General features: G+C 38.0%; 1 protein-coding gene across 4 annotated transcripts in view; it reads right to left on the bottom strand.

The window, feature by feature from the left end:
• Positions 1-26,660, bottom strand: part of VAV3 (vav guanine nucleotide exchange factor 3) — a 349,285-nt gene that overhangs the window by 143,395 nt on the left and 179,230 nt on the right. For all 4 annotated transcript variants that reach the window (XM_040998716.1, XM_040998713.1, XM_040998714.1 and 1 more), the window contains exons 10-15: positions 26,354-26,449; positions 23,174-23,242; positions 21,200-21,286; positions 16,898-16,983; positions 15,590-15,722; positions 15,170-15,279 (exon numbers count right to left, since the gene is read on the bottom strand). In XM_040998716.1, the coding sequence (XP_040854650.1) occupies positions 15,170-15,279; positions 15,590-15,722; positions 16,898-16,983; positions 21,200-21,286; positions 23,174-23,242; positions 26,354-26,449 (581 nt within the window). The remainder of the gene's footprint in view (positions 1-15,169; positions 15,280-15,589; positions 15,723-16,897; positions 16,984-21,199; positions 21,287-23,173; positions 23,243-26,353; positions 26,450-26,660) is intronic.

The following is a 26,660-nucleotide window of genomic DNA, read 5'->3' on the forward strand; positions in this document are numbered from 1 at the left end:
TTCCATTTTACTAGCCATGTCTCACAATCATGTGTAAAAGTGCCATTGATTACTCAATTCTGTACATAACAACACTTTCCCTCTTGTGTTATACTAGCAAAAGGCCTTCTTCACTAATCAACCTTTCTGTATCACACAGCATCTATATTTTCACAACAAGGTTCACAATAAGTTTCTGTGGTTCTGCAAGATGTGTTTTACTGTATTACTATATATCATTCGTCTTATTTGCTGCATCCAATTTTGAAGTTAAGCCATTCCTTTACTTATAATTAATAGGATTAACTTTTCATTATTATAATTATATTTTTACAGATGGAATAAGGCCTACTTACTGAACTGTCCTCAAGGTTTACAGAATGGTTACAGAAAAAGCCTTAATCTTCCCAAAGTCCCTATACCATCACGGCCCAGTGTGGACAGCCACGCATACACATGTAAACACACATATATGAAGGTGTTTTTAAAAGCTTGTGGAAATGAAGTTAAAAATACATTTATTTGGCTGTGAAATAGTTTTGCTTTTGATTTCAAATTTTTTTGCATTGATTTCAAATTTTTTGGGTACCAAAGCAAACTTACCTTTTGACTTTAAGAACTTTTTAAAGTATGCTGGTATATAGATGACACTCATACAAAAAAAAATTGAAAAAAAATTGAAAAAAGTTGAAAAAAAATTCTCTAGCCTATTTCAAGACCAAAAATGATTGTGGGGGCACGAAGACATTAAATATTGAGCAGAAATAAACAATGATTAGAGTGAGTGTGTGTGTCTATGTGTGTGTTGTTGCATTTAACCACCACGATTTATTTATCTTATTTTATCTACAGGGCAAAACAGATCAGGTATCTTTCAATCCCCTCTAACTGATGAAGTTCCAAAAAGCAAGACACTTGCCTGGGAACAAGGTCAAGACTAGGACATGGGCCCTTTCTTACCTTCCTCCCTCCTGTCCAGCAGTCTTTAAACTCCACTAAAATGCCTTTCCCATATAGTTTCCTAGTGTTTTTAGGATGATGGCACACAATCTGCATAATTATATTTTGAAATTGTTAAGCCTTCATTACTATTCATCATTAACATTGTTCTCAGCTGCCTTGCCTTTCCTCCAAATTATTAAAGATATTTTAAGCATAAATTAATCATTAGACATTTAACCTTCAAGCACCTTTATGAAATCATGTTATTGGCAATTTTACATAAATGTGAATTCTCACTTTCCAAACGAATTTAAAAACCACTTGCAAATACTCTACTAATAAACACTTAAAATTAATATTTGGCTGTTTCCCCAACCAGCCAGGTTCATACTGTCAACCTCCTAAAATATTCAAAATGGACTGCTGGCCATATTTTAAATTAAATATAAACCCATAGGATTTAGTTGTCATGGCTTAGACTTGTGTCAATATCAAGAGTCAATACAAATCTAATGTTAAAACGGTCAATCTTACTTTAAAATTTTATAAAATCAAAGATTTTCTTGAAGCATCAATCTTTTAGAGTCATCTGAAACCTCCCAAACTTGATCTAAGGAGAGTTTCATTATAATTGAATCTGGAATTGTAAGTTGGACTGTGCAAGACATTAAACAATTAAACAAGCAAGAAATTTAATTAAATTTCTAATTCACTTTGGATTTCACTGTATCCTGCAATTAAAAGGTTTCATACTAGTATCAAGTATTCACGAGTCAGGAGAGCCCTGATGAAAGTAATCTACAAAGTCAATAATAAGCAGTATGTTAATGTCAAACAGATGGTAGAACAGGCCTTCGTGCTAATACACACTGGAGGCTGTTGAGGTTTCCTCCTTCACCCCAAATCCACTGGCCCTTGGACAGAGGATGGCAACTTTTCAAGGCAGGGTTATACGGAAAAGAGGCAGATACTGTTACATGGGGAAGGGTCTCACTATCATAGATCTACTTTGAAGGAAGAAGAATTACCAGAAATCAAAGGGCCTGGAGTGCAGCCTCCCTTCTACTAGTTGCTACTCCTGTGGCTTGGGCAGGTAATTTCTTGTAGACAAAGTTACCCTGGCTTTGGTGATAAAGTCTGAGATCATGTAGCATATAGGTACTGGAATTGTTCAATTAAAAAGATGGAGGCGAGGGGGTGGTATTTTTCATGACATCTAAGACTCCTAATATGGCATCTTTATTATACTGTCCTAAATAAAACATTTTATATGGACAATCTCAAATAAGTACATTGTACAAAAACACATTTACATGTGTGTAGAACATAACATGACCTCAGATCAGGTATTCTAAAGAAAAGGTTATCACCGACTTCTTAGCCACTTCAATTAGTTTAGTGTCACAAGCAGAAAGAACCCTTAGCAAATATAACCAGATAAAAGGCAATATCTTAACCATGAAGTCACAGTTGTCATTTCAATCTTGATGCCCTCCTACCTTGAAGGACTCACAGTTGGTTCTAGTTTATTATTCCTATGTTGTGCAGAAAATCCCTTAGGTTGCATTATGATGTTTCTTCTACTAAATCAAAGCCCTGTAAAACGATGTAAATTCTCTCAGTCTGAAAGACATCGAGGTCAGGATAATTGCAGAACTCAATTCAAACTCCTACCACAATTAAACAGGCAGGACAGAGTTTTGCTTTAGTAAACTACACATGACCTCAGGTCTATTTTGTTATGTATGAAACACTACCTCCAAGCCAGTCAGTTTTTAAAATGCACAGACAGCAAGAGCTTTAATTTAAAATGCCAGTGTTCAATATGTCAAAGCTCAAATATTCTCTGGGAAGAAACTTTAATGCATATATATTATTAATGTACTATCAGAGAACAGATCCCTGGGTTCAATCTGACCAATGAGTCATTAGTCAAAGACTATATAAAGCAAATATGGTGTAGGATAGTAGATGAAAGGATTTCATTTCTAGTTGCTCTTGCTATCCAAGGGAGAAGACACAAAGGGAAAAAAATCTAAAGCCTGCAGTTTGAGGTTAGGAAATAGGAAACCTAAGATTAATAAAACATCAATTTTATTCTTTACCAGTCATCTGGACAAGAAACCCTTTAGAGGAAGGAAGAGTGGCTGCAAGTTCTGCATGGAAACTGAGGGAACAAAAGTGCATCTCTGTTCCATGATGAGCTGTATGGCTCAGGCAGCTTACTCCCACTTTGGACCCTTAGTTTCCTTATTTGCAAAAACATACACTGACTCCATCATAAAAGACAAACAGTTATCAAAAACAGCATTGTGTTTAATATGGTAACATCAGCAAATGTTAATTCACTGGATTGATGCAGATGGACTGGAATAATATTTTTGCTTGCTTTTTCATAAAAACAGGATAGTATTTTTACTAAAAACATATTTAGAAAGAATGTAAATGTAGGGCATTTGTGAACTTTGAAACTATTTCATTTATCCAAAGGATGTCTTCTTTGTGTAGATGGTAATGATACAGACACATATAAAAATGTGGAAAAGATGGAACAACCAAAGACTGGAAAATCCTACCCAATGCTGGAACAGTTAATCCTAAATTTCTTAGAGAGCTTAGAAGAATGTCTGCTATTCTAATAAATGAAAATGGGTTGAACATACAGATCAGACAACCAGTTCAAATCTGGCTCTCCCAGGAAGCAGCAGCAGTCAGCACTTATTCCAGTTTATCCCAAAGGAGGATGACGACAGTGTTATCACACTGTGTTCATACCTTCAGTGACTTGTGTAATTAACATCCAGCGCACCCTAAGTACTGTGCGAAAACCAACACATGTATTTAAGACCCATTTTAATCCACCCTGATAACTGGCCAGGGTTTAGTCTCAGGCCATGAGGATTTTTCCTGCAATTCCTTTACTCCTAAAAAAGGACTAAAATATTCTCTCAACAAGAAGAAAATATCGAGGCAAGTAAAATCAAACATTTATATAAATCATTTCAGGTTTAATTTTCTGATAAATTTAAAAAGGGACCAAAAATCTTGAAATAATGTGTAATTGAAGACTTGATTTACTCTAAGTCTTTGACACTAAAATAATTGACAAATTATTATTATCATCATGCATTCTTTTATTATTTGATTTTTGTAAAAATACTAACTTCTTGTCTAATGGCATCACTAAAACCTAAGTGGAAAGTATTTAAATTCCAAACACATTTATCTCAGGCATAAATGCACCATGCAAGAATATTTCTTTCTTATAAAACAAACTGAGGGAAACTTTCATCTTTTGAGAGTGCCACCATAGGTATTCTTGCCATAAATGAGGTAGCATGGTGTGAGAGAAAAAGTCCCACATTAAGATTCAACTTCAGTCACTGCCACTTTGAACTGAAAAAAATGCACATAAAATACTTGGTTTCTTTTTTCTGATTTTTCAAGGCATAACGCACCCTGAATCTAAGGTATTATCCAAAAACATTTAGGAAACTATATATGAAGCTGTAAACATTCTATCATGAAGTGATAAAACTAGGAACTTTACTTCAAACACTCAAAAATCCTGACTATGTACAACTAAATCAAATTTAAAACTGATGTCTAAACATGTTTAAAATGCTTGTTTTGGTTTTTGTGGGAATAGTATATAGAATTCACTGCATCTGCCCATAATTTTGAGTTAAAAATGATCATCTAATTTAGCCACACTTTCACAAAATTCTGATCAGCATTCAGTTAAACTTGCTGTTAAAAAAATCTTCCTAGATTGGGACTGGCGCAAGGCTTAGGGGCTAATGTCATCGCCTTGAATGCACCAGGATCCTATGTGGGCACTGGTTCTAATCCCAGCAGCTCCACTTCCTATCCAGCTCCCTGCTTGTGGCCTGGGAAAGCAGACAAAGACGGCCCAAAGCCTTGGGACCATGCACCCGTGTGGGAGACCTGGAGAAGTTCCTGGCTTCGGACTGGCACAGCATCTACCATTGTGGTCACTTGGACAGTGAACCATCGGACAGAAGATCTTCCTCTCTCTGCTCTCTATATATCAGACTTTGCAATAAAAATAAAGAACTCTTTAAAAAAATCTTCCTAGATGAAGCTTCTTTTCATTTTCACAGAACATATATTTCAAGTCTGGATATGAGGATGTAGATCCATCCTCAAGGATCTACAGGGGGAATGGCCACACACATCCTGTTTGAGCCCAAGAAGTGGGAACTGGTAAGTTTACCTTGAACAGCCTTCAAATCATTGTAAGGAAAAGTTTTCTACAATGAGAACCCACCAAAAGTCCAGAAGCTACCTGCAGAAACAGGTGTAAGAATGGCTGAGGAAATGAACAGTTGCAATATAAAGAACTTTAAAGTCTTCTTTAGACAGTTTATAAATTTGTCAAGTAGTACACTTTGTGAAGTTTGATCATTGCAAAAATATTCAAAATCTACAGAAAAACACAATTATAAGCAAAGTAACATTTTTAAAAGCAAAGCAAAATCTGTATTTTCTCTGATCATTGGAAGCAAAAGGCATATATTCTTCTAATAATCTTTGCTAAACGAAAAAAAAAAGTGCCAGCTGCCAAAATCTATTTTTGATCCTTAAAAGCAAGGAACTAAAAACTTGACCCCCAGTGAAGTATTTTCCCAAGTCAAATGTTTTCCCCACACCAAAACAACAGGTGACAAACTATTTCATTACACCTTGCAATTTCTTACTGCTTTGCATTTATATCATAATGCTGATTTGAAAACATAAGCTTTACTAAAATATAAACTGCATAGAAAAAGAAAATCTAACATTAAAGTGAGGATCCTTCAAAAACTTTACATAGTATCTTTAAATCTATTTTTCCAAGAACTTTATCAAAGACTCTCATACACCATTTGTGCTTAGACCCCTGATCATCCAAGAGATGCTCAATAAATACAGAACTACAGACATAAGATACTCTTATTCACAATTCTATCAAGTGTGAGTTTCTAATTATTTAGAAGACAGGGTGACAGAGAAAGAGAGAGAGTGGGGAATGGGAGAGACAGAAGAAAAAAGATTTTCCACCTACCGGTTCACTCCCCAGATGACCATCAGGGCCAGGTCTAGGCCAGGCTAAAGCTGGGAACCAAGATTGCAATGCACATTTCCCATGAGGGTGGAAAGGGTCCAACTACTATTGGTTTTCAAGGTACATTAGAAAGTTGCTGAACTGCAAACAGAGGAGTAGCTCAGAGAATGCAGGCCTTGAAGTGTAACTTACTTCACCACAACACTGGCCCTTTAAGTATGACTATCACTTCAACTAGAATGCTCTTGTCTGCTGGCCCAGGAGGAGAAAAAGGAAGCTTGTCCCATTGTTTCCATCAAAAAAGCTGTCAATTCCATTCCCAGCTTATTTTGTGATGCACAACATAACGTGGTAATTTCTTCAACTGAGTAATTTCTCATCAATAAATATCCTCAAAGTGGTATACATGATATTAACCACTGGTCTTACATCTACAATCTTCCTATCGTTGAATTCACTGGTATAAATTTATTTTCTTTTTTTATTTTTTTGAAGAAGCCATGTCCTAAATTGGCTTAATACAATGAACAATCCTAAAGCAAACACACTCTTTGTATTAAACTCTACACTACCCATACAAGCTGAATATAGTACAGGGGTCATCGCTGCCAGGTTACACGCTCCTAGCTGTATTATCATATTCATTACAAAAAGAAAAATCACAGCTCAAAGCTCTATTATGAAGGGCCAGGGAAACAAACACTAATTTCAGCTGAACAATTCTTTTTGCATTTAGTTTAAAAGTAACACTTTTATGTTAAGTGGAAATTGGATATCTTTCATTTCTCCTCCAGTTCCGTGATTTTTTCCTTCCTTGTAAGCATGTTCAACAATGTCAGAAAAAAAAATGTCAAATAAGTATTAAATAACAGAAAAATGAAAGATGTTGATCCCCACTAGGCAGTAACAAGAATACTATTTAATATTTACTAATGCTTTGTCATGCATGAAATGTTTTCCCATGTTTCCGGATCAAGCAGGCTACTAACAGACTCCACTCCATGACAGCTGTGATTTTTCTGAGCACTGTCCCGTGTCCTACTTCCTTTTATTGCTGCCAGTACAGCTTCCCATACTGACTTAACTGCCAATTTTGAAAGGTTATACACAATACATTAGATTCAGGCAGAGTTGAGCTGGCTTCAACTTGGGAGATTAATGCGAATAGGTCAGCACCACAGGACTCAGCTGAGCCCAGGAGCAAAGCATTGCATCAGCATGGATCATATACCCAAAAAAAACCAAATTCTTCATGTTAAAAACATGGAAGCCTTTTCAGGACAAAGAATAAAAGCTTGTTTCCACAGAAAATGATTTCCAAAAAAAGAAACAAATAAGGCACAGGGTGCAAACATGGAGATGATCTATTCAAGCTTCCAGTTTCCAAGCAGACTCCGGACACCGAAAGATGCCAAAGCAGGTGCCACCAGTCAAAATGTCACACGCCCACAAGGCCATCCAAAAAGGCTCATCCTCTGGCCAACTCCTGACTCTGCCAGACTTCCTGGGCGCCTTGTAGTTTTCTTTATAGTGAACTCCAGGGAGGAAATTTCAGAATAAATATCAGGCACAAATGGCATTACGGCTGGAAAGAAAATGCTTCAAGAGCACAAAAGGCATCACTGATTAAAGCTGTTCCTTGTTGATGTGGTTGCCTACTGGGTAGAGAAAAGCTTACCTTGTCGCAGCCACTGGCCTGGATTCACTGTCCTTTCCAATAAACCATGTAATAAAACTTAATGAAACCAGAGACCAGAAGTCACAGAGAATCAGAAATGCAGACAGAGAAACAAGGAAGCAGGTAGACTTTGAGCCTTTCAGTCTCAGTAGAATCTGGGCCAAGTTTTCCCTACACCTCTTGAGACCAAAGAGGCCCCCAAAAGCATATATTTTCTGCAGTTTTTCATACAGCTGGTTGAAATCAATGCTGGCCACAGGAGCCTGGGAAATGTGAAAACCCTTCTCAGCTTATGTTTGACCCCAAGGATCAAACCAGCCTTCCAAGAAGAAACACTAACGGGAGGCCCAGACACTGAGTGTTCTCCAAACACCTTAGAGAAGCATACATTCATATGTGAAGGCTGAAGCTAGGAAACAAGGACACCAATCTGAAGATTTTCAACACATCTAATGCTGCCAGTGAAGGAAATGAGTCTTTCAATGTCTCCTATCAATGACTCCACACTGCACAGCATCTTTGTATGATACCTCTTTCCATGAAGGAATGTTGTTAATATTTTGTCAGACAATGGAATGAAAATTCTACAGAACAGAACATTGCTTCTTGTCTTGTCAGACATGTAAAACATTTCAAATGTACATAGTAGGTGTTTGATTTAAAGGTGAAGTAACTGGTTGGGACACACACATCCCACTAGCAGAACTGTTTGGGTTTACATTGCAGCTCATGTTCTAATTCCAGCTTCCAGATAATGCACACCCTTGGACGTGACACTGGCAGCTCGAGCATGTCTGACATTTCTGTGGGCAACCCACCTTGGATACCCTGTTCTGGGCTTTGTTTATATCAGCCACAACTACTGCAGACAACTGGAAAGTATGAATGAAAATTCCCGTCTCTCTCCATGTCTTTCAAATATGTAAAAATTCTAGATTTACAATTAAATGATTTGAATTATGTACCAGGTATTATGCTAGGACAGATAATGCACAAGAATATCACCACAAACCCTGCTTTCTCAGCTTCCCAGCATTTAATGTCTAGTGAGGAAACACACATTAAATAAACAGATGGATGCACCTCATGGCAGACCCCTCAGGTCGCCATCCAGCCCAACATTAAACGTACACACAAATAAACTGAAAACTAATTCCAATCAGCTCAAAGAAAATCATTGATCAGCTAAGTGCATTTATTGATGTATATATTGTATTTTAATAATAGTGACTTCAGGGGCCCAGGGTTGCAGCACAATGAGTTAAACTACTACTTTCTATAAGACATCCTAACTCAGAGTGCTGGTTCCATCCCCAAAACTTTTATTCAACTTTCTAATAATGTGCCTAGGAAAGCAATGGAAGACAACTCAAGCACCTGGGACCCTGTCACCTACACGGCAGAATCAAATGGAGGTCCAGGTTTCTGGATTCAGCCTGGTCCAGCTCTACTAACTGCAGCCGTTTGAAGCCTCATCTCTGTCTCCTCCCAGATACTCTGCCTTTCAAATTCACAGATGTTAAAAATAATTCCCTTTCACTAAGCATTCCAAAGCATGCAAAAGGGCATGTATCTCAGAGTCCACAGGCACATTATCTCAAAAGAGCCTTTCACCCTTCCAAAAGTTCTCACACCCCCAAAGCTTCCAGGGCCCCAAGCACACTGAAACCCACAACTTTTTTCCCCCAGACCCATAAGATTTTCTCTTACCTGATGCCTAGCTCTTTATAATATCTCCCTAATAAGCAAAAGGTAATCTTCAGTCATTAGGAGGATACAGGTAAAACAGAATACCAGGATTGAACAGATCATCATGGATGCTTTGTGAAAAACAGACTGACTAGGCAATGACAAGGTATGTAGATTAGGAATCTAAGTTTAAATAGCGGAAGGGCCAAGAGAGACAACAGGCAAGGAGTCAGAGACCATGGAGACAGAATACCTGTGGCAGAAGGGTTCTGTGTCAAGGGCAACCCCTGGGCCTCCACTTCCTCATACTTAAGTAAACAGGAATGGCAGAAGAAATGATTTGGATGAAAATATGAAGAGCTCAGTCTTAAAATTTAATCCATTATACAATAAGTAGATATTATTAAATTTCAAAATAATATTTAAATTCAATTGCAAAAGTTCCTTCATTGTTAAATGCCCAGGGCCTTCCACTGGTGTCTGGCAACAATGCAAGGGCTCAATAAATATTTGCAGAATGAACAAAATTTCCTCCTGTAATTTCCTCTCTGGTCTTCAAAATATCTGAGCAATATCTTTGGATTAAAAGAAATTATGTTTGATGAAGCCTAATTTTATTTTCAAAACGTGCAAAACATGCTTACTGTTTTTGTAACACAAACTATAGCAAGTAAACTTCAAGACAAAGTTCTTGCCTACTGGAGCCTCAGTTTGAAGACAGTGCTTGGAAGCACTGTTTATTTTACCTCAGACTCAAGTTTTCTCTTGAATTCTATGGCAACTGTAACCTTAATTGTGAGGGACTTCGCATTCCTCGTGAAGGTAAATGGACAATACTTTGGAAAGTGTCACTGTCCTTCAGATGAAGTGCCATGTGTGGCCTTAATGGCTTAATATTGCCATCATCCACCACATCCTGTCTGGCATGCTCACAGGGAAACAGACCTCGAGGCTGGCCCTCGTACCTCACAACTAACATGACAGTACAGCCTAGCTCCAGACACCTTCCTCAGCTCTTGCCTGGATTTCTAACCCCATATCCTCATCTCTTCTTAGTGTTTAACTGCTTTCCCCCCTGATATTTCAGCAAACATAGCAATCTCTGCATGATTCTCTCAGGTTAATGCACTACATATCCCTTGATCCATACAGCACATGCTTGGCATACAGTATATAGTCAAGAAATGTTAGATTGCAGCAGTAACAAAGGCACATGCACTGATAAAAAAAAAGGGCCTTTTCTGCTCAAGGAGTGAATGTGAATCATTAGAAATTTCAAGAGTGAGTCAGGTCATTCAGCAGCAAGAGGACTTTTCATTTCTCTTCAATGAGCTCTTCTAAATCTAACACTCTCCCACCACAAATAAAATTTTATCTTGCCTCTCAAGGTTACCATTCTTTATCATTTAAAGAAGATTCCTTAATCTATTATTTCATTTCTTTATTTTACATTTTACCTACTATTGACTTATTTGGGGGATGGTCTCCACAGTAGGAAAACAGAAACAAAAACCCTACAACATGCTCAGTATAGCAACATCATGAACAAAGAAAATCCATGAACTGAGATCCTTAATGCTATTGCAAATGATATCACAACAACTTTGTACAAATGAGATTAAATGCTCCTGTGATTACTAGTGTCTTGAGCTATAAAATGGGCCTGACAAGATTTGTCAAGTTAAATCTAACAGAATTCATGAGAAAACACAGAATAGAGGGGTTATGCAAAAAAAAAAAAAAAAAAGACGATTTCTTAACACTGCTACAGGACCTACAACCACATTTTACAATATTATGCACACCAGTTTAACCCAATAAAATATTTGCCATCCTATTTCACAGATGAGTAAATGCAATTGTGAGAAGCTAGAGACAAAAAGCCCTTTGGGAATAAATAAAACTCAGCAGCACCTATCAGTCAGCCTCTTAAAGTTATAAATATATTCCTCAGAGTAGGATCCCCAAAAAGACAGCTCTGGAACATTCTTGACTCAACAATCCCAGCAAGAACCTCAACTCTACTCACTGTTATGCATGAATAAGAGAGAGTGAGAAAGAGAGGGCACAAGCATGCAGAGGAGAGAGAGGAAGAGGGGGGAGGCCAGGGGAGAGGAGGACAGGAGAGGGGAGAGGAGAGGGAGAGAGAAAGAGGAGAGGTGACTGAGGGAAGGGAGGGGAGGGAGGGGAGAGGAGAGGAGGGGAGGGGAGGGGAGAGTGGGGAGAAGAGGGAGGGGAGGGAGGGAGGGAGAGGAAGGAGGGAGATCGATTCTCCCAACCCTACACAAGCAGATCACAGCTGCTTTGCTTTGTTCAGTCCTTCCTTGCAGAGATTTGAAAAGTTCAGATGTGGTTCACTGCATATTTTAAATAATGCCCCAAGAAGGTCAGAGAACAGGATTGCTGAGCCAAGATGAGAGGAGATGGGGAAAGGACAGACTTAGATGTAGGCCACCTCTGGGGAGATGATTTGTGTTCACCACATACTTATGGTTTACTGGTGTTCCTGGACTTTGTTTTAAAGTCCTAAATGAAAAAGCAACATTTTAAGTGCCTTGGAGGTGATTCACAATTATTTAAATAACAATGAGCCTCCCATAAAGAATCTTCATCTTCTGTAAATAGCAATGGCAAATGTTTCATCCCTTTCAAAAACATTAACTCCTGATTTCCCACCACCCTCTCCACCAGTGCCTCCCTGGAAGATTCCAGGAGTACTAGGAGACAGTGTAAATGCTCAAGGCACAGGAAAAGAGCTGTCCTATGGAGCTACTCAAGGTGGACCCTTTCTCAGGTATTTTCATGAATGCTGCAGTTTTCTAAGCTTTCTTTTATTCTCCATGACTTAAAGTAAGTAGTGGGACTTTAGATAACAGATTAAATAGAAGAAAAAAAATGAATCATAAGCAAAACCTTAGGCTTCAGGACTTAGGTAGGTTTTCCTATTTTCCTGAGCACAAGACAGGCAAGAGTTGTCTTACAGAGCTGAGAAGGGATAGAAGGGCTTTTCTACATAATGAGCTTCAAAACAGAGGAGAGGAAAATGAAATAGTGGAATATTCTGCTGTGCCTGATTAAAATTCTGATTTTTACTTTATTGTTTATGGCATAATCTCCACTTACAGAAGAGTTCAAGTTCGACTTTCAGCAAGTCTCAAAAAAGGTTTTACCTCTCATGATCCATACAGTCAATGGAATTTTAAAATACAAAACCCATTTCTAGTGAACTTTTATTATACTGTTCTGATGCTTAGATAATAGTCACAGATTAAGAATCTCAGGTTGCTACTGTGCTGTAATCATCCTGGGATGAAACTATTCCAATCCATCTTTATTGCTGAACGCACCAAGAGGAAGGTAGTTGCCTACAATCATGCATTCCTCCCTTCCTCCGGTTAGAGAATTTCAACTCTCAACCAGGTGTTGACCTGAAACAAAGAACGTATTTCCCAGCCTCCTCTGTCAGGTGTGAGTGCATGAATCAGTTATAGAAAGTATTACATAGCATAAGTCTGAGCTATTTCTGCAAAGGATCCTTAAAAACAGGGGATCACCTTCTGCTACCTGGGATGGAGATGTATCTGGAGTTCCAGTAACTATTACAGGGTACAGGGTAACAGACTAATAGCCAGGAAGAGGCCAGAAGCCTGACTTGCTCATGAGACCTTCAAGAGCCACTCTACCACATCTTGTCAAACAAACCCAGATCGTTTCACGTGAAAGACCAACATGTAAGCATCTGGCTCATTAACTCTCTTGTATCTAGGGATGAGCCATTTGATTTATGGAAACTGAAGAAAACAGTAACTGACATGTCTATCAGAGTGAAGGAGGATAACTGCTCGGGGATTAAAAAATAAAAATCTTGCTTTCTTCTCTGAAGAAACTTCTGCAGCCATTAGACTTCCAATCATTCCCCCACTGGAGCCAAGGCTTGTGATCAGCTGTGCCTTTGCACATCATTACTAATCTCAGCATGCTATCATCCAACTGCAGCTGCCCAACTCCAGGTGCCTCTCTAAGAGAACGTACTATGTTTATCATGTTGCCTACAGTCATTGAAAAGGTGGATGGAGGTCAGCAACTTCATCACTTGTGTCCCAAAACAAACAGATCCCTGCATTAAGGTTAACTACACAAAACCGCTAACCTCATCTACTTAATTCTTGTCCTCAATATCAATAAATCATAAAGAATATCACAGAGTATGATGCTCTATAGTTTTATTAGTATCCATAAGCGTAGAATGCTGAATACAAAGCAGTACTAATAATAGCAACAGATATCACCTTGCAGTTAAATGCCATGTGATTACTATTTTATCATTTGGCTGTAAATAGAGAATAGAAGAGTACGGTGCTGATACCCTCTGGAATTTGGAATCAGTATTGCCTCTGCAATGAGGTAATGTGCAGATGAGGTAACTGAAGCTCTACCAGAGATGTGGAAGGTATGCCCTGTAGGCTGCATAAGGCCCACACATCATCTGAACTGGCCCTTCCAAGGCAACTTAAGCAGGACTCAAAATTCTATAATACTATAAGATGAAACTTTCATACGGCGCCTGAATGGTGTTCTAGGTAGCCAAATGGGCCTTGACAAAAGAGACGTTCTTCAACACATAGCACGTGAAGAGCATCTATGGCCACACAGACAGGTCATGGTAGCAATTATTGCTCAGCCTACAACTGTCTATGAACCTAAAAATATTTTGGCTATAAATCATACTTCTCAAAATATTGAATAAAATAATCATACAGGAATATTCATTTTTCTCTTCAGAGATACAGTAAAATATTACAATCTTACCTTTATTTTATTACATAAGCACTGCCTAAAAACAAACAAAAATTACAGAATTTTTCAGCTAACGTTAAACAACGCTGGAAGGCAAAAGAAATCACAGAATCGTTTTCCTTTTTAATCTTGCTTTTTGTTAAGCTTCACTTCATAGTGACCTGTACGTTGTCACAACAAGGATCATTACACACCTTTTAATCCATACACACCAACACTGAAAAGAAACACCTAGAACAATGTGTTCTTTGGTAATTACATCTCTGTATGCCACCCTTTTGAAACAAGCCTCATTTATTTTCTACCTCTTTGTTGAACTTCCTCCTCCTTTCAAGAAAAGAACGCCGAAAGAAAACAAGTCCTTAAACCATTCATTAAATGCATCAAGCAATTCAGCCAGATTCAAAGAACAAATGCATTAAAGCAAAGGGAAGATAAGAAATGTATTCATATGTATATTTATTGTGTGGGAATATGTCTAATTTAAAGATTCATATTTTAAAGCATAATAATTTCATTGAAACTTTAACATTACAATACTTTCTTCGACTGGTAAAAGCTGGAGAACCAAAATACTCCTATGACAATAAAGTCAAACAGAAGGTTAGAGCTCCCTCTTTCTTCTTTTCTGAGAAATTCACCAAACCCTTCTAAGAGCAAAGTTAACAAGCAGACAGCCTGGCAGCACTCAGAGGCTTGGCCCTCTTGCCTTTCACAGGTATGCATCAGGGGTGGGGAACACCTGGCCCATAAACTGGATAAGGTACACAAAAATCCTTTTGTCTGGACCAGCCAAGACAATCACAGTAATGGAAATTCAGTAAATCTATAAGTAGCAGTTTTTAGGTTGAAAATTTTGAATGACCTATAAATGATGTTATAAAGAGCCAACGAACCCTTGGGCAGGAAAAAGACTCCCACACAATATATGCTGCAGGCATCAGACAATACTGGTTCCTTATTCTTCATAGCTGATTTTAACAGGAAAAGAGGCTTTTAAAAGTAGAAATACTCACAAAGCCATTTCGAATTGCTCCAGCCATTTTTTCTTTAAATCTTTTGTTTTGCAGTAAAATTCCAACCCATTTTGTCCTTGGGTATGGATGAGGTAGAAGCCATAGGACCACTGTTAAAATTAATATTCTTTGAGTTAATATGAATCTTAATAGTACCACTATGAACAACCCAAATTCCTCATCACATTACCAATACAAAAACTGGGAACAATCCAGTTTTTAATATAACCAATTTAATGTCTATTTTCTGTACCAAATATATTTTATTGCCTTGATCCTTAGAGCACTACAGATGATATTTCTCAGGTGTGCAAATGATCAATATCTAATTAGATGAGTCATCTCATACTAACAAACTAGCCTGTTTTCCCAAATATTCAAAGTTATGCATAAACAAGTTATTCATTTCCCCAAAGTCACCTTTTTATTTTCTTTATCAGTTGTAGGATTGTTGGCTATCTTGTACTGCTGCAGATCTATGATCTCCTTCATTTCATAGTTATCACCTTTCCTCTTACATACAATCACTGCCAGGTCAAATAAGAAGATATGCCTGTGAAAAGAGAAGAGATGAGAGCAAAGAGAGGACAAAGAAGGAAAGGGAGAAAAGTTGGGGGAATGAGATCAAGAAAAAGTGATTTAAGTACACCACCCAAATTACTTTCTTTTCATTAAAGGCAAGAGGCACTGCTGCATATGGAAAGGAACAACAACACTGACATTGTTAGGAGTTGTGTCCTAGCACTACACTTTTCCATGGGGACCTCACTGTTCCTTTGGTCCGATGTGAAACATGGACAGGACCATAATAAATGCAAAATGAACCCTGCAGAGTTAAAAAAAAAAAAACTGTGATAAGCCATAATGCTTATTCAAGAGTACTTATTATTTAAAATGATAAAACTTACAGAATTAATGCTAAAGCAACTAACGTCTCCTGAATTTAAAACCCCCAGGGCCACTTGCTGGGCAGGTATTTTTATCTTCCTCTTCCTGAGGGGGAAACTGAGGTTTAGAGATCATCTGGTCAAAGTTAGACTGCTGACAGGAGCGGAGCAGGACTCCCTCTCAGATCCAACCTTCAACCCTGTGCCTCTACCCTCTATGCTGCTCCCCATGGTTTCATGGACCATCTAAAATATGAACTGAGCGGTGAATGGGCACACAGCACCACCCAAGTTACAGTGAAATCTGCAGGTTACCATCCCTCTCTTTTCAATTAAAACAATCTAAGTTGGGCAAAGAAACAAGCTTTATATTGCTATCATTCAACATCCAAACTTGTGTATTTTCATAACTCTCAGTGATTAATATAAAAACTTGTCTTAACACAATGATAATGATTCATTCACAGAACTCTAATACTTGGATCACTTCTAAAATTTGAAGTATACGGGTATGTGGCTCCTGGGAGCTCCTGCAAAGACAAGCTGAGATAGAAGCAAGAGCTGATGGTGCCCCCTGCTGGCTGACCTTCTTCTTTCCAAAGATTCTAGAAATGGCTATTTAGGCCACAAAATTATCAGTCAGACAATCAAATATAAGTAAAAGACTTCAAGCTACCCTTGCTAACTCCGTCTACCCACAAATTTTTCTTCAGTAAAATAACACTACATTCCTTCACTTTTAAGATATTTCTATGAGTTTTTAAATGTTCACTTAGGAATTTTTTTTTTCCATTTGCTGATACTAATTACTTCATCTAAAAATTAACACTACTCTTCTTACCTTTCTTGCTTTGTATGCTTGTCCAGAGTGGTTATCCGAATTTCACCATCTCCCTGAGGTCGTCCAAAGAGCAGAACTGGCTGGTTCTAAAATATAAAACACATGTCTCAGTTCTGCATATCATTTAGCAAAAACAAAAATAAACATATCTACGTGGGACAACTAAGGCCACTCTATTTCAAATTTTACAATTTTAACTTTGACACTCTACAAAGCTTAGGTCTGTGTAATATATGAAGGTACCTCAAAAGCCACGCAGGAAAAGAAAACAATGCCAACAATCTTCAAGTCTTTGTACTGCCTTTTCCGTGGAATTAGAAAAGTTGAATCAAATAACCTTCACAATTTGAGAAAGTGTATTTATAATATCCAGAACAATTTTATTAATTTTACTTATAATTCTACGCAAGTTGTTAGCTACCCAAACAACTGGAAGAACCTGAAATCTAAAGGAACAAGCAACTAATATTTTTTTAGGATCTACTGCTAGCTAAGTGCCGTAACAAGTGTAAAATTATATAGATGCTTTCCTCATAGAGCCGACTGCTCAGGGAGAAACACACACAGTAACAGCCATACACAGTGGCCATGAGGAAGGAGGTAGGTTGGGAACCTAATACAGTCTGGAAAATCAGGGATGGATTCTGTGTACCAAGATCCCCAAAATTAAAAACTAAGACTTAACATTAAAAATGAAACATTTCCCCAACTACAATCAAATGATGTGTGTGTAAATACTATGGCCACCTATAGTATAATTGCTGAGGAAAGAGACTGGATCAAAAATTATTGCCAATACCTCTCACAAATATTTCCACTGTAATAAAGGTCAGTGCAATAAACTTATCAAGATATAAAAACAATTCCTATCAAAATCACACAAACTAAGGAAATATAAGTTACCATTATAAAATTCATATGGACTCTTAACGGATCCTAAAAGCCAAAATAACCTTGAACAGAAGCAATGTTAGACATCTCACACTTCCTGAATACAAAACTGATTACAAATCTATAATAATCAAAGCAGTATGGCACTAGCACACAGGCAGACATAAGGACCAGCAGAATAGTAAAAGAATCCAGACAGAAGTCTTCACAAGTATGATTCAACAATTTAACACGGGTGCCAAGAATATTCAAGGGGGAAAGGAGGGTGCAGAAAACTGGGTGTGCATATATAAAAGAACACAGCCCTTTCCTTTATGCCCAATATAAATATTTATAAATACACAAAATTAACATCAAATGGCTCAAACACTGAAGTGAGGGGGAAGTCTTGAGATTCTGGATTTAGCAATCATTTCTTAAATCAACAAATTAGATTTGATGAGAATCAAAAGCCGTTGTATGTGAAGGACACTATCAACAGTACCAAAGGACAATGCACATTAAGTTTGTACAGAAAATGAGTCTGAAGGGGCACTGATATCCAAGATTTAACTACGGAATTCCTACCACTCAACTGAACAAATTAATATCAATTAAACACATTGATTCCAAAACAGGCAAATCATTTGAACAAATATCACAAGGAGATATACAAATGGCCAATTAACATAGGAATAAGATTTTCAACATCATTAACCATTAAGGAAATGCAATTCAAAGCTACAATGAGCTACCACTTTATATATATTAGAATGGCTATAATCAAAACAGACAGACAAAATCAGAAAACAGCAAGTGTTAGCAAGAGTGGAGTAAAAATTAGAACCATAGTGCACTGCCAGAAAGAACATAAAATGGTACAGCTGTTACAGAAAATAATATGTCAATTCCTCAAAAGTTTAACAGAATCGCCAAACAACCCAGAAATCTCAAGTCTGGGAATATAATCAAAAACAAATGAAAAGTTTCCCAAACATATATTGACTCCCCTTGTTTTGATAGCAGAATTATCCAGTAGAGTTAACAGGAGAAGTAACCCAATTGTTCAAGCATACATGAATGGATAATGCACAAAAAATTTAATGCAAAGTTTGACACATGTTACAATGTGGATAGTCACCAAAAACAGTATGCTGAATGGAACAAGCAAGTCACACAAATATGTGATTCCAGTTGTATGAAGTGACCATAAAAGCGAAATCCAAAGTGAGAGTGTTGAATAATGGTTCCTATTGAAGCTTGTGAATAACCAATTGGAAGTTTCTAAAGATGAAAAGAGTTCCAGAAATGCCTGATGGTTACATAACATTGTAAGCATACTTAATGACACAAAGGCATTCATTTTAAAATGTCTATAAACATTTGCAGATTTTACAAATTTAGAAATGCTACATGGCTGTCCAGGCAATAAAGACTTCTGAAGAGCAGATGATGATGGGAGATTAGGAATAGGGATGTAGTTTAATCTTAAAAGACTCATAAGCAGTAAAAAGTAGACATTCCAGACTCAGGATTCCGGCCACAGGCAGAATAAAAATATATGGCAAATTTTAACTAGTAGAATAAAATATCCACAATGAAAAGTATGAAATTGGGGCCCGGCGGTGTGGCCTAGTTGCTAAAGTCCTTGCCTTGAACGCCCCAGGATCCCATATGGGTGCCGGTTCTAATCCCGGCAGCTCCACTTCCCATCCAGCTCCTTGCTTGTGTCCTGGGAGAGCAGTTCAGGATGGTCCAATGCTTTGGGACCCTGCCCCCGTGTGGGAGACCTGGAAGAGATTCCTGGTTCCCAGCTTCAGATATGGTGCAGCACCGGCTGTTGTGGTCCCTTGGGGAGTAAATCATTGGAAGGAAGATCTTCCTCTCTGTCTCTCCTCCTCTCTGTATAACTGACTTTGCAATAAAAATAAATCTTTAAAGAAAAAAAAGAAAGAAAAGTATGAAATTGAATTATCTCAGAAAAACCATTTGAGTTTGGAACACTGACAGCCTTCAATACCATGACAAGGAACGCAGACTGAATCCTGAAAGCAACGAAACACCTCAACAAGTCTTGGAAAAGATGAACGGAAGAATCAGTTTGGAACTGTGAGTATATACAGAGGTGATTCCAAGCTACTGTGGGTGCAGAGGTGGCAGGCAATGGGTCCTGAACTAGGGATGTGCCTATGTCTATGTTTGAGGAATAGGACACAGGGTCAAGACACTCTACCAAAAAACAATCCTAACCTATCTATCTCTATTAGGCACTGTCCACAGGTAAATCAGACTTCCATCTTCCCTTGAAACCCCTAGGCAGATTGCAAATTAGCCTGCCTGTAAGGCCATCTTGAGACACAACTCAGACTGCTAGAGTCCTTGACTTGACTTTTACCTGCTTCACACTGCTGTTGCAACAAAATCCCAAGACAGTGCTCCAGACCATATCAGGCAGCCCTCAGAGCCCAGCATTCTTCTCAAGCACCTTGAACTTTCAGCTTTGGGGGAATACATGGCCCTTGCCCATCTCTGAACTTTCCACTTGCCAAGCATTGCTTCCCCATCTCATCCTGATCTTTGTCTGACAGGCTTCTTACCGTGTAGGTCTTAGTTCAAATGACAAATGACTCCAAGGACTTCCCTTATGCTCTGTCCAGAACCCAGTTCAGAGCATTAATTTCAATATACCATTTTTTTTGTAAAGATTTATTTATTTCAATTCAGAGATACTGAGAGGGAGACAGAGAGAAAGGTCTTTCATCTGCTGGTTCTCTCCCTAGAGGGCCACAACAAGAAAAGCGAAGGCCAGAACAAAGCCAAGAGCTTCATCAAGTCGCCCTTGTGGATTAAGGAGCTCAAACACTTGGCCATCTTTTGCAGCCTTTCCCCTAGTCATTACAGGGAGATAGGCAAGAAGTGGAGCAGCTGAGACAAGAATTTGTGCCTATATGAGATGCCTGCATCACGGGCAGAAACTTTACCCACCTACACACTACCTTGGACCCAATGTGCCATTTTTAAAATGCTCTTCTTTTCTCCTTTAGACAGCCATCTTATTCACCAATACATTCCTAGTCCCATGTACAGCATCTTGGCACACAGTGATCATCCATTAAATGTATATGTAAGAGGAATAGGAAACTGCCAATATTATGTGGATAAGTGAGGGAAACAAAAAATGGAATCCAATGCTTAGAATTCAGTTCTTTAAGAGACAGCGCAACTATAAAGTGAGGGACAAGCGACAGCAAAAATGCCTGGATATTGACAAGACACAGGTGCCGCAAGACATCTACATCAATAAGGCCAGACAGAACAATCATGAAAAGACCCACCAACAGCAGACACTTGAAGGTACACTGTCTTCACTGACTCCTACAATGCCCCCAATCTGGAGATGAGGACAAGTTGGAAGGAACAATAATTACATACCAAATTTTCTATAGATAGCTGAAACTGTTTAATTTCACGAAGGGTCTCATTATCTCTTTTCACTTCATTCACATACTGTGCCAAGTCCTAAAGAATAAAGAGAAAGATACAAAAAGAAGGCAGATGAGAGAAGAGATACAAACGGTTCTGAAAGAAAACACATCATTAATTCCATTAGTGGTAAAAGTAACCACCACAACTTTTTTGTGACAATAAAATGAACATTCCATCAATCAAAGCTGCATCTCAAAGGCAATTTTTAAATGTCTGGAGTGCAGCTGGCAGGATGCAAGAATTGTCATTTTCCACACCCCTGAGAAGAGTCGTCATGTTGGGGGGCTTAAGAAACAACAAAATATGCTGCTGTGCACAGTGACAAAAAAGAAACTAGGTCAGAAGCTTGAGAATGTCAAGCCCATTAGGAACTGATCTTGAGAAAAGTACATTCTTACACAGGTGAGAATAAGGGCACTACTGAAGGATTAACAGAGAGGACAAAGACATCCAAGGTAAAGCAATGCCTACAGTAAGACTGTTTTCCACCAGCTGCTCCTGACTTCTTGGCTCCTAAGAGTGCTCCACCCAGACCACCTGTTCAATTTCAGTCAATCAAGGAAAAAGAAAGGAGAGGTGAGGAGTTAGCCACCCTCCCCCCAAAAAAGAATTAAATTGAGAGAGAAAAAAATAGCAGCTGTGTTTTTCCATGTGCTTTTTACCTATTTCAAAATGTCTCTCCTCATATTTGAGGAAACATTAGCTAATCCTCCCAAACTGTGGCTGGCTATTTTTATTACATGTGCTCCAGATTTCCCTGTTTTCTGAGTTCTTTTTCTTTCTTTTCTGCCCTCTTATATTCATGGGCACCAGTAGGAGCAGGGCTCTGAAACAACAGTTCCTAACTTTGCTCTAAATGAAAGCCTTATTGTCTGCAAATGGAACTTGAAAATGATTTTTTTTAAATCCTGAACATTGGGATAACTTTGTTCAACCAGAAACTTAGGATGACTTTGTTTTTAATATCAGATAATTGTGTGATACATTTTGCTAGGGCTGCCAAAGACATCAATATATACCAGAACTGGAATAGGCTAAGGAAGCTGGTTGTGCTTTGCTCCATATTGGATCATACTGCCAATTTCCCTCAAAATGAAAACATTATAAGTTTTAAGTTTTGGGCAATTATTTATGCTCAAAGTCATTTTTCTTCATTATAACACAGAAACTGGAGTAAAAACATAATTGCCTTTATCTACCTGTAGTTGTTTAAGATTTATTTGAAAGGCAGAGCCACAGAGCAAGGAGAGACAGATTTCCCATTGCTGGTTCACTCTCTCAATGGCAGTGATGGCAGGAACAGACCAGGTCAAAGCCAGGAGCATCTTCAAGGTCTACCCCAAGTACCTGGCCATCTTCTATAGCTTTCCCAGGTATATCAGCAGAGAGCTAGATTAATAGTGGATAAGCCCAGACTGCCCTGCTGGCATGGTAGGCAGCGGCTTAACTGGCTACCACAATGTCAACCCTTACTTATAGTTCCATACCGAAATCCCATTGTACTGACACAAGCATCCACCAGGGTATGCCTGACAGCCAGCCTCACAGGAGGAAGGCGAGTCCTACTAATGTTCTGAGGTCACCTGTGGACCTACTGCTTACACAGGGCAACAGTTTTCTTTTAGTGATCCAGAAAAAAATGTGAAATAAAACTGTTACATTAAATCATTGCTGGTGGCTATCAACTTATGTTACACAAAAGTTACTTTAATTAATGTCTCTGTTGTATATGTTTCTAACAATCAAATCTATGCAAGGATATCTCCATTAGTAAAGTATATCCAGCTGCCTCCATGAAAATCAAATGTGTTTCATATAATTGCATCATGGATCTATAGTAGCAGCTTAAAAAGTTTTATTTTTCAGGCAAGAAAAAAAAAAACAAAACACCATGAGCAAGTGACTGATTTACAGCCTCACCTTCATCGCATCAAGAGCCAGCTTCAAATTTGCCTTCTCCACAGGATCAGGGGTGTGTTTAACCAGTTCCTAATTGGAAGATAAATGGGTTAGTGCTACTTCCATCAGATTAAAATGAGGACATAAGAAATCTTTTTTATAAATGCCATTACTGTCATTAATGCTATCCATAATGTGATCAACCTGCCATAGAGGCTTCATTTTCATCCAAAATTTCAAACTGTAAGGAGACTGAGCAGATACCAAACTAATAGGAGACACACTCAGAAATATGCTTCTTTAAAAGATGAGTCTAAAGTTTATCCATCCTCATTGCATGGATACCATCATCCAAGTGGTGAAAAAGATCTAATGGCTAACTGAACTGGTAGGGTTTCTCAATAATCACATCTGGTTTCTCAGTATGTTTTTTAATCCCTCCTAGCCATCAGAATTTTATGTTCTCTGCTGATACTGCTGGTATTATTAGTTTGTTCATTTTAAATCTCTACAAATTCTACCTCAACCACTGTTTGAGCATCAACTATTAACTGGGCACCTACTCTGTCCAGCAGCTACCTCAGGCTTGAGTCCCAAACTCATACATACAGCTGACTAGCTCTACCTGTTCTCTCAGAGGCCCCTCGGATCCAGCATGCTCAGAAGTTAATCCATAACCACCTATCACTCATCGTTCTTGTGATTGTTTTGTTGAATGTATTTCCCCTGTGCTAACTACTTAAGCCAAAGTCTGAAAGTTATCCCAAATTCCTCCTTCCCCCTCACAAGGCCCTGATGTTGCTACCTTTGATCCTTTCGATTGAAACCATCTGATTGGTCCTACCTGGTTCAAGTCCTTTTCCTTCTCAACCAGGGATCCTGTTGGGCTCTGTTTCTGGCTGCCTGTGTTTCCACACAATATTCTATTCACTCTTCATGATCTTAATGCTGCAAATCTGTCATTTTTTTCTTTCCTCTTCCACTCTAACAACCTATATTCTACCCAGTAATTGGCATTTCATCATATCAGAAACGTTCCCTCTCCTGACACAGTTCTTCCTGTCTGATCCACCTGCCAAACTCTTACTCATTCCTCAAAGCCCAGCTGAAAAAAAATTACTGCTCTGGGAAGCCTTTGTATAGGCCTCCAAACCTGCTTGGGCACAGTCACTTATGACTATTTCTACAGCCTCTTTAGCTTTTATGTGGCAAACACTGACAGTAAGCCAGGCAGTATACACTTCATTTTTTTCCATTCTAAATTCTGAGCTTTACCAGCATACGTCCAGTTTTACATTCTGAGTGAACAATACTATTTTTGGCATATGCAAACCATCAAAAATCTTTAATTCAATAAAAGCAGTATTTCTACAAGGAAGACATACAGAGATTCTTCTACATGGTGTAACAAATCTGTCAACATTTTGTTCTATTTTTGCCTCTTTTTAAATAAAACTGTAAATTACTCTTAAGTTTTCAGTCCAGCACTATAAAATATCCTATTTATAAATAAGTAAATTCTACTCATCATGCATTTCCAAAATTATTCCCCAACTAAAGTATAGTGAGAAGTAGGAAGTGTACATATTCATAATGACATTTGTTCAACAAAGTTCTAGATACCCAAACAGCTTATTCTTTATTATTTAGAAAGTGAAAAACATTTCTAGAAGTTCTGGCTATGTGTGTTACTAAAACTAAGACCTCCTATTTCAGAAAGTTATCAGGGAATTACACATACTCTTAAGATGTGGAATATAAAAGAATTCAAGAAAAATTACAGAAAAAAAGGTTTACTAACTGAAAAGTCATTTTATACTTTCACATGTCTCCAAAAGTCTTCTAATTATCAGACACTTTTAAAGAAAATCACACCTTCTAAAATTTTTAACCAATATCTAAGTACACAAAGGTTACAGATAAATCATCTATTTTGGACATATTTTCAGCTCCGCAAGCCTCATAAACTGAACCACAAGCAATCTCATGATTGCATGAGTCCTCCTTATTAGTTTCTCATAAAATTCAACTTAAATTGCTTTGAGTTTAGGTCTCATAAATGTTTTAATGTATTTTTAAGAAATAATCAGTGTTTGAATTTTTCTGATTTCTCAGAACAAAAACAGAGATGACTAATAATTGTGCAGCTACAGTTCAAGAAATTTAATATTTACAAAGCACAAAGCACAGCAGACTCAAAATTTTATTTCACATATAGGTAGTAGATCTTCTTAAAATGACATTTCACAAGCATCAGCAAGTTGACAGACTAATACAGTACGACATTTCTTTGAGGCAGAACTAATGAGTCTCCTGGTGTAGCTATCAAATTAAATTTATAACACTCTCCACCCTCATTAAAGGACTAACCATGGAAACCACAAGCTTTGTGGGTTATAACAAGAATCACTTCAAAATAAATGGAGTCTTATTACGATTTATTAGGGTAGAACGCAATACAGAATGTGGCACAATTCTCTTCATTGTTGTAAGGCAAAAGGTCTAACATGATTAATCTGCCAAATTCAGATGCATTGAGATACTAATAAGCAATTACTGGGTCACTGCTAACTACAGAAGACTCGGTTGAAAGAGTATTTTTATTTGTTTTGCCTTCTTTTGTAAATTGACTATTTTTTATAGCTAGTGCTACTTGAAGGACACAAAATGTGTTTGTGGCAGCCATAGCACCATCTTTGGTAAAAGAAAATGTCTGGTTGTTCTGTTTCCAATTTAGGTATAACATTTCAAAATTTTATATGAGGGCCTGGCACAGTAGCCTAGCAGCTAAAGTCCTTGCCTTGCATGCGCCAGGATCCCATATTGGTACTGGTTCTAATCCTGGCGGCCCTGCTTCCCATGCAGCTCCATGCTTGTGGTCTGGGAAAGCAGCTGAGTACGGTCCAAAGTAGTGGGATCCTGTGCCCATGTGGGAGACCCAGAAGAGGCTCCTGGCTTTGGATTGGCTCAGCTCCGGCCATTGCTGCCACTTGGGGAGTGAATCATAGGACAAATATTTTCCTCTGTCTCTCCTCCTCTCTGTATATCTGACTTTCCAATAAAAATGAAATCTGTAAAAAGAAAAAATTTTACAGAAATAGGGCCCAAAACATGGGGTATCTGCAACAAAGTTGATGTTGTGCTAATATGTCATTGAACACATTAGTGAGTGATAAGCAAGCAGTTCTACAGGCCACATACCTGGAGGAGCAGGTGATACTTCAAAACGCGTTGCATTGGAACCACAAGCAAATCTCGAAGGGTAAATTTCCCATTGTTTGCTCTCTTTGAACATTCCTAGTAAAATATTTTTAAATGGTTAATATTATCAAGGGAGTCATACATAATACAAGATCCAAAGGCCATAATGCAAAAATGTTAGTATGCAATGAACATTGCTTTCCTTAACAATCATCCTCTCTACATAACAAGATGTCTTCAATTCAGGGACGATCTGAGTGCTTCAACTCTAAATACAAAGCAAAATGAACTGTTACATTTGAAAACT

Source organism: Ochotona curzoniae, unplaced genomic scaffold (genome assembly GCF_017591425.1).
Source record: "Ochotona curzoniae isolate NIBS_2020 unplaced genomic scaffold, NIBS_Ocur_1.0 scaffold_1037, whole genome shotgun sequence".
NCBI lineage: Eukaryota > Metazoa > Chordata > Mammalia > Lagomorpha > Ochotonidae > Ochotona > Ochotona curzoniae.